At 37.8% G+C, this 12,419-nt stretch overlaps 1 protein-coding gene and 1 non-coding gene across 2 annotated transcripts; both read right to left on the reverse strand.

The window, feature by feature from the left end:
* Positions 1 to 333: 333 nt before the first annotated feature.
* On the reverse strand, positions 334 to 12,413 carry IFT52 (intraflagellar transport 52). Its single transcript, XM_085313924.1, has 13 exons — positions 12,221 to 12,413; positions 11,049 to 11,136; positions 10,664 to 10,793; positions 9,739 to 9,814; positions 9,586 to 9,651; positions 8,758 to 8,884; positions 6,753 to 6,839; positions 5,731 to 5,799; positions 4,852 to 5,006; positions 3,451 to 3,538; positions 2,099 to 2,207; positions 1,244 to 1,389; positions 334 to 662 (listed from the first exon to the last, which is right to left on the reverse strand). Exons 1-13 carry the CDS (start codon positions 12,337 to 12,339, stop codon positions 615 to 617), a joined length of 1,308 nt encoding a protein of 435 aa, XP_085170050.1. The 5' UTR covers positions 12,340 to 12,413; the 3' UTR covers positions 334 to 614.
* TRNAA-UGC (transfer RNA alanine (anticodon UGC)) lies at positions 6,426 to 6,497 on the reverse strand. The gene has a single exon. It is a non-coding gene; the product is annotated as a tRNA-Ala (tRNA).
* Positions 12,414 to 12,419: the final 6 nt, after the last annotated feature.

Here is a 12,419-nt window from a genome sequence, read left to right on the forward strand (position 1 = left end):
AATGATAGGTTTCCAGCCTTATAAAAGGCAGTGCTCTGCAACTCAGTGTCACCATTACTTACTTTCAGTTCTTTCCCTTTCCTGAAAGAGGCRTTTTCCTTCTACAGTAAGGAACCTAGTTCTTTTTGGTTCACTTAGGCAGACAGTCAAAAGGAGCTGGCCTCAATGACAGATTAGCATACCTTCAGCAACTCTTGTACTTCTGGCAACATCTCCTTCCACAGTTCACAAACCAAAATACTGATCTTTGCCACAGCGCCTTTAAGGACTAYGTGTACATTGAAAGAATCCATAGTAAGTCTTACTACAAGAACATAAATACTAGAGCCAGAAAGAAKGACCAAACCGCACATTTTATTAATAGAATATTTTTTCATATGTTAAAAAAATCAGTTACAATAAAGTAGTAGAAAAATTATGGAATTTTTGGAAAACTTGCAAAATACAAGGCACTTCCTCGAAATGCTTAAATAATTTGAATTACTACACATAAACAATCTAAATATTCAAAGAACCATTAGTATGATCCCAATGAATATAATGAATACAGAAATTAAGAAAAATTACAAGCATGTTTTCACTAAAACATCTCTCAGACTATAGAAAGCCAAGTCTTAGTTACCATTCTGGAATCCAGTTTCACTTGTGTCGGTATCATGTTCCTTAGTGAAGGAAATAGAAAGAAGGAAAAAAAAAAGATGAATAATAATGATAAGATAAAATTTTAAGATTTTCTCTTTTAACTAGACTATCCAAGAAATGTGGACCACTTTTTAGTGGAAACAACTAATCTGTGTGGGAGATATCCCAACCAGGCCTAAAAGCATCAAATTTACTATGAGGAATAATTTAAAACACAATCCTCCTTGTGAGTAACACTGCTGGTTTCATATTTACTATTAGCAGGCAATGGGAATATTCATGAGGGCATGCTGCTTTTATAAAGTACGTACAATCAATGAGCCATACTAAATTGAAATTACCTGAAGTACACTTGCATGTATTAATCCTCCAATTAAAGTAAATGACTTAAAAAAAATTGAACACTGCACATTCTATACAGATAGTCAGTCATAAATATTCTGGATCACACTTCTCTGGTCTAATTTACTGTACAGCAAACATCTTAACATATCACTGTACCTCTTGCCTGTGACAAGCATAGCTCCTACAAAGATACTGACTACCAGCCTTCGTGCTGATACTACGAACTATTCACTTGCAGTTTTGTTATTAAAAATACCTGATTCAGTTTTTTAAACTCAACCACTTGGAAAAAGATGTGCTCCAGGATATGTTTGGCATCTTGCTTGTCCTTTGGCAGTTTGCTTGTTACACCTAGGATTTCGCCACACTTTCGGACATAAAACTCCAAGTCATCATCAGTACCTAAACAAGCATCCCAAGGAAGAAAGCAGATATATATTATACATACTTGCACTATCTGTGCAAAAATATACTACTTAATGCTGTTTGTCATTGGTATTTTGGAAACTTAGGTTCTATAATTAAGGAAAGTGGAATAGTCATGATGTATTTCTGCAGTACATCTTGTTTAGATTTAAGGTGTGTTTAGAATAATCTTAYCATTTTTACTTTAAAGCAGAAAAAGATGTGAATTTAATCACCAACAGTGTGAAAAGTGACTTATAAATGATATAGGAAATGGAAGGTAGAAATAAAATAAAATGTCTGTTTATACTAAATGAGCTGCAGTCTCATCAGTAATGTCGGAAGTGCACAGGCACTTACCAACAGTCAGTACTAAATTTTGCACTGATAATTTAAACGATACTCAAAAATAACAGAAATGGAAGCCAAAACTCTTTGCATAACAGAACTCCTTGAAGGTCGTACACTTATTTGAAAGGGGAAAACAAAAGACAGAGAAAGGAAGAAGCTGCACTGCTGCTATTTGATATTTCAAGACCAAGAAGTCATGTACTGCCTTCCAAAGATTGTGTTTTTGGTCCAGGATGACAGCAAGAGGTTATCATCAATGAGGCCCATGTTTTAAAACCAAATATATCACCAGTTTTCCTCCAAAAATTTGGATTTTTGTATATAAGCATGTAAACGATCAGTCTGCTCTGCTTACATTTGTTTGTAATCTCTGCTAGACGAGCTTTCTCAGAGGAAAAAACTTCATCCAAGTCGAACAGCTCCAGAGGGGGAGGAGGCAATTCTCTGAAAGCAGGTGGAAAAACCTTGAAGACAAGAATTAGCATGGTTGATCGCCAAATATTTTTCTTCTGCTTTGTAGATAATTAGGACAACAGCTTTTGATTTAAATCAGACTTTAAAGAAACCTTTCAGATTTTAAAAATTCTATTTAGATTTCACAAAAATAACTAAATATTCCAAAAGAGTGTTGTCACACACATGCCACAACTTCTCCCCTTAAACTCTTGTTCTAAATGAAATCAAGCATTAAGATCACATGCTTTTCCAATTTATACAGAAATTAGCTTCGAGCAATCTTAATTTACTGCCACCTAGCATCACAACAAAAGATATACTGCGTTTGCATAGTTTGTTCTTAGTTTTGTTCCATGAGATTCAAGTGATTCAATCTTGGATTGAAAGAGTCCAGGTAATAGGCTGGTCAGTTCACCTTGGAAACGTATTCATATTAATTCTGGCATGGCTTGTCAGGGAAAACATGTATTTATTTTCACACAATCATCACTTAAGCCACAGGCTGGACTCTGCAACTAACAGCTTACAAGTGCTTAAAAGAGCACTTCTTTCCAAAATGAGAGTGAACATCTTGTGTTTTCAGAGAGCTGTGCAGGAGACACTATTTTCAGTGGCATCCCTGCAGCTGTAAGTGTCACACTGAGATTTCCTGAGGTGCCAAAGGAAGTAAAAATGGAGCAGTGATGGCAAAACTTAAAAGGCATCTGCTCTTTAAAATAAATTTCACACCATTGAAGCTTATGTTGCTGCTGCCAGAAAAATTCAGCCAGCTCTTATTGTAGAATGGCTACTTCCTACTCTCCTTACAGAAGTGAAAAAATAAAGAAGAGCGGGACAGACTGGGTCCTCCTCTGGCAACAGCAGATAAAACTACTTGCAGCATCTCTGCTTTCTGAAATAGTATGTTCTGTTTTTACACTAAAGGCTGATCCTCAACACCTTGCAGGACTGGAAACATCTAGGCAGGATTTGAAGGGATTATATATGCGAGCCATTATAAGTTCTCTAGGTTTCGATTGCGCTGTGCCACCAGATGCTTCATTTTCAAGCTCTATTGATAAAAATTACAAGTGTAAATAAGTACTCCTTTTTAAAAGACAGCCCTTGCAATGTATTCAACTCTCAATTAATATTAACACAGCATCCTTTTTCCCTACCCCCCCCCCACCCTGAGAACTATGGAAATGATGCAAAGAAATTTTAGAGAGGAGAAGACTCTACATGTCCTGTATCAGCAAAGAGACCACTCACAGCTGGCTGAAGGGGAGGTAGTGGAGTCTCAAACTGAGGCTGAATGAGCCGGAGAGGTTCATGCTTCACATTCAGCTGCTCATAAGCTCTGTAGCACAGACAGTCAAAGCGTGAGGAGAAGAAATGATACAGAATCTATTTCCACTCTCATACATTAAAAAGACTTACAGATACGAATATTTCAAAGACACCAGGGTCAACATTCTGTGCAAAGGTATAGCGTAAGATAAAAATCACAAACAAGTCTCAAGTGACTGATCAATACAACACAGAAGATCAAAAAGGTATGCTACAAATGGAAAAGTTGCAACAACTACTTATATCACTGCTCTCTACCAAAAAGCTTAGTGAAGTTCCCACATACCAGGCTTTTTCTTTCACTGGAGATAAAACAAATCAGTATATTAAATAACAATAAAACAAGTTAATTTTCCCAGAGAAGTTCTAGACCATTTCTAATAAAAGAATTCTGTTGGTAACTGGAGAATTCTGCAAAGCAACAAATGGGATGCCCACTCTTAGAAGGACTCCAGAGAACTACAGGTCAGTAACAGCCTATTTCTACAGACAACCAATTAGTTAAAATTATGATAGACAATAAGAAAATAATGATCTCTGAAGATACAAGATAATGGAAAAGAAGAAAGCTGCACATTAAAATTCTTCAAGAGACTTTTAAAAGGATGAATGTACATGTGGGAAAGGTGATCCAGCTCAAAAAAAGTAGACTTCCAGATTTCCAAAAAGTTTTGAAAAAGTCCCTAATGAAAAGCTGTTTAGCTAAATTATTTGTTATGGGTACAAAGGGAGATACCCTCATGAATTCACACCAAGTGAAAATACAAGAAACACACAGTAAGAAAAAAACAGCACCCACAGGGGAGTGGAGTTTCATAGCATCTGTGTCAAGCTTGCTGCTATTCAACATGTTCATATATGATCTGGATGTACGATCCAAATGAGTTGTGACATGGCAAAGCTGACAGTGATACAATACTGATAAAACTAAGCAGCAGATGGATCTGAAGATACAGAATTACTGAAAAATACAAAGATAAATGATAAATGCCAAATAGTACACCTAAGTGGAAAAACAATCAGCTCTCAAGTATCATTTCAGAAAGAAACCCAGCATCACTCTGGAAATTCTATGAGAAATACCAGTTCATTCGATCAGCAGCAGTCAGAAAAAGAATGACAGAAATTACATCTAAGGAAAGGAGTAACAGGAAACAGAAACGTTATTGTACCACTGTATAAATCAAACCTCTGGCGTAYCCACATTCGTACTGCTGCTTACAGCTCAGTCCCTTCTGCTCGTAAGCTCCCACACATTTAAACACAAACAGAAAATGCCAAATACAGAAAGTTAAAAAAAATAATAAAATCACAGCTGCTGACTTGATAACCGAAGGGAGGGCAGTTGTATCTAGCTGATAAAGAGACGTATCAAATAACTTCGTGAAGTCTCTTGGGATTTCCTCTCCCTCTTGTAGACAGACTCTCAATCGCTCAGACAATGCAGCTGTATCTGGGATCATTGTATAGTCTGAAATCTGAACACAAAGACACTGCTATGAGTAGAGAAAAAAATCATTTACATACTCTAATTTTTATCTCACTTAAAATCTCATCTATAAATAATTGTATCTCTCCCTACCAGCTATGACCCTTTGCAGTGCAGTTTACTAGATTTAGTAACCTGTGCAATCCTTGTTCTCTTAGCTGTAAAGCCAATTAGTTGTTTTTTATGAAAATGAAATTGAGCTCACTGTAGTCAGCTGTGAAAGAYGGCAGCTCTTCCTTCTTATGCATAAGCAGTACACAGTTCTGTCACGGATGTTATTTCTGAATAAAGAAACAGCACTTACATGTACTAACTAAAAATCTGCTGAAAACAATACACAGGTTGGTCCCTACTCAAATACAGAAAAATCTGCCTTTACCTCCTAAATGCTCCTTCTGCCTGAAGACTCAAACTTTAAGTACAAACCTACTGAACTAGAACTACAAATGATTTGGTAAACACAGTCAAACTTGGTACATGCTTCTATGATTGAAATTTTACAATAAACATCAATCCAACTCTGACAGAGATACTACATCATTATTTTTTATGCCTAGCTCCTGTGTACTCCACCTCCTACAGTGAACTAAAGGTCTGCAACARCAGCAGCATTTAACTAGCTGTTAGTCATACTCTGCTAAATACATGGTTTGGCAAAACTGGTCCTGTTGGATCAAACTATTATTTATTTCAATGTGATGGCTCTCTCTTACCCCAGGGTCCTCCATATCCACTTGGTTTAACTGGATATCTGATGTTGTGAGCCACTGGAAAAGCACATCCTGGAGAAGGGCAAAACAATTTCAGTAGAGTCCAAGTCATCTATCACAATGCTAAAACTACTGAAACATTCAGAATAAATCCAACTAACATATGCTGAGAGAGGAGGAAAAAACTGTGTAAAAAACACAGAACACATAGGGAGAAAATACAAACTTTGTATACATTTATGGAAAAAGTGTACTCATTGCTGTGAGTTATTGCATGTTAGATGCATACTTTCAAGGAACACCTCAGAAGAAAACACCCTTCCTTACCCATTATGACAACACGACATAYTCCACTTTGGAAAATCCGTTATTATTCTAGACGATGGGAGTTWTATATGCAAAGGCTTATTATTAAACATGCAGCCATAATAAAGCTCTAAAGAAGATATGAGTAAGTTGCAAACCAAAAAGCTATCAAAGATTTAAATATCAACAACAATACATAGTACATAACAGTACATATAGTAGTAGGCTATCATAGAACTGGTAAGGTTGGAAGGGACCTCTGGAGATTATCTAGTCCAATCCCCCTGCTCAAGCAGGGTCAYCTAGAGCCTGTTAGACAAGGCAATGGAGGTTTCCTCCCAGGGCACAGCCATTTCCAGCACTGTGGGATGGCATTCTGGAGAGAAGGCACGTGGAAATGCTGGGGCTTGAACCCAGGGCCTCTTAGACGCAAAGCAAGCGCTCTCCCACTGAGCTATACCCCCCCTGCCCTATACAACAACAACAAAGTGGTAGACAGAAGTAGGAAAAGCTTTTCAGAGTCCTACAACTAATCTACTTTTTTTAGAACACATTCCTGTTACTTGGGTTTTCACAAATTCCCCACATTAGTATTGGGCTAGAATGTCCATATTTCATCTATTTCATAGCTGTGATGCTCTAAAAGAAAGCTAAGAGGCTTGAATTGCTGTGTAAAACGCTGTGAAGATCCACTAAAAAAACATTTTTTAAGAACTTACCATGATCTTACTGTTTTCTTCTTTATCTAAATACTGATCACAGAACATGTGGCAAGATCCCAACACTGCTATCTTTCCACCTTGATCCTATCAACAAAGGAAACACAGCAAAAAATCCTTCCAGATCAGAGCTTTAGAATGTTAATGTAGTTTAACTACAAAGTGATTTAAAGGAATAGGAACTTTGGCAGGTTTTTTGGCACTTTTGGAGATGACAAGGTCAAAAGAATGTAGCATTATTGTAAGAGTATATATAGGCTTACTTTTACAAGGCTTATAAATTTACTAGTGACCCACATTTCATAAGATTAGAGAGACGATTGGCAATCCAAAAAAAACAAAYCCCACAGAATATGATCAAGAATAGCTGCATTTAAGCGATTTCTGCAGAAAAAGAATGCTTTTTGTCAATCAAACAAAAAAGAATTAAGTGAAATCATCACACTGTTAAGTTCCTGCAGTCCTTTATTGAGTAGTTCAGAATGTATTCCTGAAGGATTGTGATGTGCGAGCAGGCATTCAARTCAACTAATTAGAGAAAAGTTTGGTAATTTTATTCTTTGTAAGATTTAATGCAAAACATGCAGGTCATTATATCTTAATTTAGCTAAATTAACCATATGTGAAGACACACACATGAACCTTCTTAGTAATTCTTTTCTACCCAGATTACCCCTTAACCTTTCCACAAGGATGTACATAAGAAAGAGGAAGTYTTCAACATAACAGAAAATAGCAATGCTTTCTGCACCAAGCGTAAAATTCATAGCATAACGTAATTAGGAAGACTGCTCTAACAATTCTGAAGATAAGTCACAAGATAGGCTTTATATTCATCTTCTATCTTTGTGTCTAAAACTTCCTTCAGCTAGTTAAGAAAAACGATGCCTGATTAAAGATCTATTTGACGTTCATGCCCCTATAACCTATCAAAGCAAGAACTGCCAGTGTGAGGTAAAATTGTTTCCACTACACAAAGYTATAATGTTTCAGTAACAACCCATGCAATTGATTTCATGGAGGTACAGAAACGCTTTCTGGGCTTCACCTATAGTACAACTTAGTCGTTTTAATTCTCGAAAGAAAACATTCCTCTCYGTATCAGTTAGGGGAAACATACGAGACCCTGCTTAAACAGGTACAGTAATGAAACACAATTATTAACTGTCATGGCTATAGTCCCAGTACAGTTTGGGCTTTACATAACTTCAATGACCATGTCATGAAAAAGCATCTTCATCATTAATGCAAGTAACTTCAAGATTATCATGGGCACAAAATTAGGCACGGATCCACATTTGGATCTATGCGCAAATACAGCACGGGGGGGAAAGATGCTATCATATCTTACTCTGACAGCTGCACACTAAAATATCAGCAGTAAGTGTACTTACAAGTTCACCTTAYGCTGCTGTATTGCCTTTGATATATGAGGCTTATTTCAGCCACAACATGGATGAATTAAGTTAGACATCTTCAGAAAAAAAAAAGCTACCTAAGATACTAAAAATCACAATATTATTAGAAATGTACCTACATAGTAAACAACATGTTAACAGATTACACTCATTAGCCATATTTTTGTTGTTGTTGTTCATTAAACTAAACAGATCCCAACAGATAACACACACATACAAAAAATACTGGCTCCAAGGAGACAGTCCTCTTTTCTGACACAATAGGGCCTATTTATGAAGCTAGTAATAAATTCACTAACTAAACAGTCACTAAAACAGTGAAAAAATAAAACAAAGCTATAAAGAAGAACTAAAAATAATCCTMTGGCATCCCAAGAAATACATGATCTTCGCTGACCAAACTCACTCTCCTTTGAACCCCATGCAACAAAGTTTTCCATAAAAGCAGACAAGAAYCACTGAGTGATACGCAGTTTGCAGATACATCAAAAATAAAAGTGGTTTATAACCTCTGCCAGACAATATACTTACAATTCTTATGGGAGACAAGGGGGAGAATACGTGGTTTATTTCATGCAGAATCGTACCTCATGCTGATAAAAAGCAAGAATGGGTCGGTTGAGTGGGAAGCAAACAGATCCTGTGGACAAAACAGCCACTGCCGGTTTCATTACATTCAGTGTGGCACCAAATGGATACACAAAAGTAAGAGTTCTGCAGGAAATACAGAAGCTCTCTAAGTATCTGCTATACCAAGTAGGCCAGTCGTATTTACAAGACTCAGTCTATTTGCCTAAACTGCAAACTGTAATTGTATACTGGTGGTRCAATACTAAGAGGAATGCTTCATAAAATTTGGATAACTAAGAACACATTTTAGGCTCTTTCCAGAGATCTTCCAGGTTGAGGATTTGTTCATTCTACTTAAGTAACAAGGAAYGCTCTTCTTTTCCATCTACGTACTTCTGAATTTGACAGAAGCACAGCAGTATTTAACTGTAAATATACAACATAATACAAAGTTTATGATAAATGTCTATCCTACTCTGCAATAAAACTCTTTGAAAACAACCAAGTTCTTCGTGCCTGTGGCCAGACAACCCACCTGAGGGTATTCAAATTTGATTTTGTTTAATCAAATTCAAATCCACAAAAAATGGACAAAAAAGGATCTGGCCAGGAGAGCAGTAATTCGTTCCAAAATCTACCACTCCTGCTGCTTGACTGGTTGCCAAGAGTTACTGAACAGATTCTTCCTTCCAGGTAGAACCTTGAGAAGCAAGAATCTGACTGACATTAGAAATATAGCAGAACACCTCAACACAAGCACAATACACTCCTGCTAGGTTACAAGCCTTGCGATTCAGATTCATGCTGTATCTTCCACACAAGCAGCTTCAGAGGAAAGCACTTACTGTGAGGCATGTCCATCTTCATCTATTGTCTCAAACCCCGTTTTTCTTGCAGCTTCACCGATTCCTCTGCAAGAGATGGAAAAGTAAAACCTACTGAAAACACACRGGAACGTAAAACCTGACAGCAAAGATTTATATACGCAAAATATCTACCTATTTAAAACTCCATCAGAAATCAGTGCTTCTTTTGGGTGGAAATACTTGTAATATACATTTCGTACTACGGCATCTTGAAGAAAAAAAATGAAGAAATTTACATCGTTAATATATTATGCTAGACATAACAATGAAAAATGAATTCRGCTCCTAGCTACCTTGGGGGTTTGCTTCTAATCAAAACTGGCACATGRTTTCCAAGAGAATTTCCTTCTGGACTTAAAGATTTAGACCAGGAATGTGTTTACAAGTTCAAATAAAAATATGCAGAATAAGCTCATCTCCACATCTTCTGTATTTTTTTACAGATGCAAAAAGATGGTCAACCTATAAGCGTAAATACTTATCAAGGTTTACAAATTTTAATTCTTTTTTAATGTCTTCCAAAACTATCAGTGTTCTGATGCAAAAAGCATGCCTAGAAGAYCAGCTGTCCAACTACCACCAAAGAGCCTAAAAATATTACTGAAATAGTACTGAAACAAACAGTTTAGTTATTTTTTTGTGAACACAAACACTTATGAATAGTATTTTAGCAGGTAGCTAAAGAAAGGTGACACTGTWTACTTAGAGTGAGCATAAGGTGACTCAATCCATTAAAATACACTGAATAAGAAGGCTGTAATGAAAGGCTATTTACCAAGGAACATCACTAGTATTAACTTTCRCTAGTAAATACCATTAAAACCGACAGTTATAGTGAAGGAATGGAGATGGCTATGTTATCAAACCACTGTGGGCATAAAAAGCCCTTGGTGCACATCAGTATACTGCCGTGTATGTGCAGATTTTAAAGAAAATATCTTAACCAAAATGTGCTTTGTGATATTTATCTACATGGCTTACACCTAAAAAAGGCTGAACTTTTTCTTTAGATTTTGCTGAAAGCAGAGGAATAAAAGGTATTAGTGAATTCTATTACCATTATTGACTACTATCCCATAATCTTCTAACAAGTAGTTAATATTTGTGCCRTATCTGGATTCTCCACCTTCTGTCAGCATCACCAGTAGAGCTCCACCCTCCTCCAGGAATTTCTTCAGAACAGAAAACTATAAAGTAACAGAAATCCAGAAAAATACATAAGAAAGGAGCAAAGAACAATACTACAGAAAGTTAGGCTGAGATGAAGGAGAGTAACTGCTTCTGAATACTTGCAATGAATTTGATCAGGATATTCAAATCTCAATTTGTGTAAATGCATACAAAGCAATAACACTACAAAGTCTTCTGCAYTGCTCTTTTATCCTTTGCATTGAACAAATCTAAAACCATAACTAAACTGAAAACAGTTATTGACTTCTTACCTCAGCAGCAGTGAACTTTTCTCTTGGCCCTGCTGTAATCCACAATTTTACTCCCACCAGTTTTTCCGACGTGATCTCATCTTTTAAACTACAAATACATTAATCAAGAGACATATTATTCTTGAATACAGTCCTGCACCACAACTTTTTGTAAAGAACTGGCAAACAAACACACAGTGTATCATTTCAGTCACTTCACATCCCTTTCTCTTAAGGTTGRCAACACAACCTAAAACAATCCTTAAGTATTTCAAGCCATTAAACAGTATAGTACACTAAAAAAGGTATCGTTACAGATCCAGAACCAATATAAGCTGTCATAGCTGCTAKCAAACTTTGCACCTGATGAGCTCCCTCTTACTTTTTTTCCTTTTGCTCTAGACATATCTTGTAGCAGACAAAGAGGCAACATAGTAAATTCATACCAAGGGGCTAGACTTCTTTTTATCGCTAACCTTGCAGTAACATAGACACAAAAATTTGTATTTGTAATTTCATCCTTATAACTTGAATTCTGTCTCTTGGAAGCTTCCAGCAAAGATCACATATAGCATCCTGGAGTGAAATTTTACCTAATATTGTAGAACTCTGTCAGAACAAAAMAAGATTTTAGTCTGCTATAAATACTGCCAAAGATCATTCAGGTAGGTTAATGCTGCAGACCACATACAAATTTGGGTATATCTCTGCAGGGAGCGAACTCCTTCCCCCCGGACCTGCACACTGGCTCTGGATGAAGCATCCTCGCCTCTTCACACAGAGGCAGCCAGTTTCTGCCTTGGAGATTAGGTGAACCCACACAGCCTTTCTCCACTGGCTGCAAAAAAAAAAACAACCAACTGTGCCTTTAGACCTGCCTGTAAAGGAGCCCACCAACCACCCTGTGGCTGAAGACCTCCAAATCCATACTCTTTAGCCAAGTACTGCTGATACAGATGGAGCTACTGGGGCAAAACAGGAGAATGAGGATAAAAGCAAGCAACTAGTGCCATGCCGCACTGCAGCACGTCCCACAAACCCTCCCACCCGGCGTCGGGCGGCACGAAACCCGCCAGCGGTCTGCCAGGTAGACGAGGCCGTGACAGCTCCCCTCGCACCACCCAGCAGCCCTTTCTCCCCACCGCAAGGCTCCAGAGAGGCCGCGCCGAGCCCCTCGGGGAGCCCCAGCTCACCTCTGTACCTTCCAGCTGCCACGCAGCCTTTTGCGCAAAGATTTGTAACCGCTGCTGAGGGTGAGAGCCTCCCCCTTGGACGCATTGAAGAGCACGTCGTTCTGCTGGCCCTTCTCCATGGCGGCCGCGGTCACCCTCGGCTCGCTCAGGCGACGCCGGCTCGCCGAGGGGATCTCCGGGGGCCGCCGGCAACGCGCCG

Source organism: Rhea americana, unplaced genomic scaffold (assembly GCF_003343005.1).
Source record: "Rhea americana isolate MKP2758 unplaced genomic scaffold, rheAme1 scaffold_4, whole genome shotgun sequence".
NCBI lineage: Eukaryota > Metazoa > Chordata > Aves > Rheiformes > Rheidae > Rhea > Rhea americana.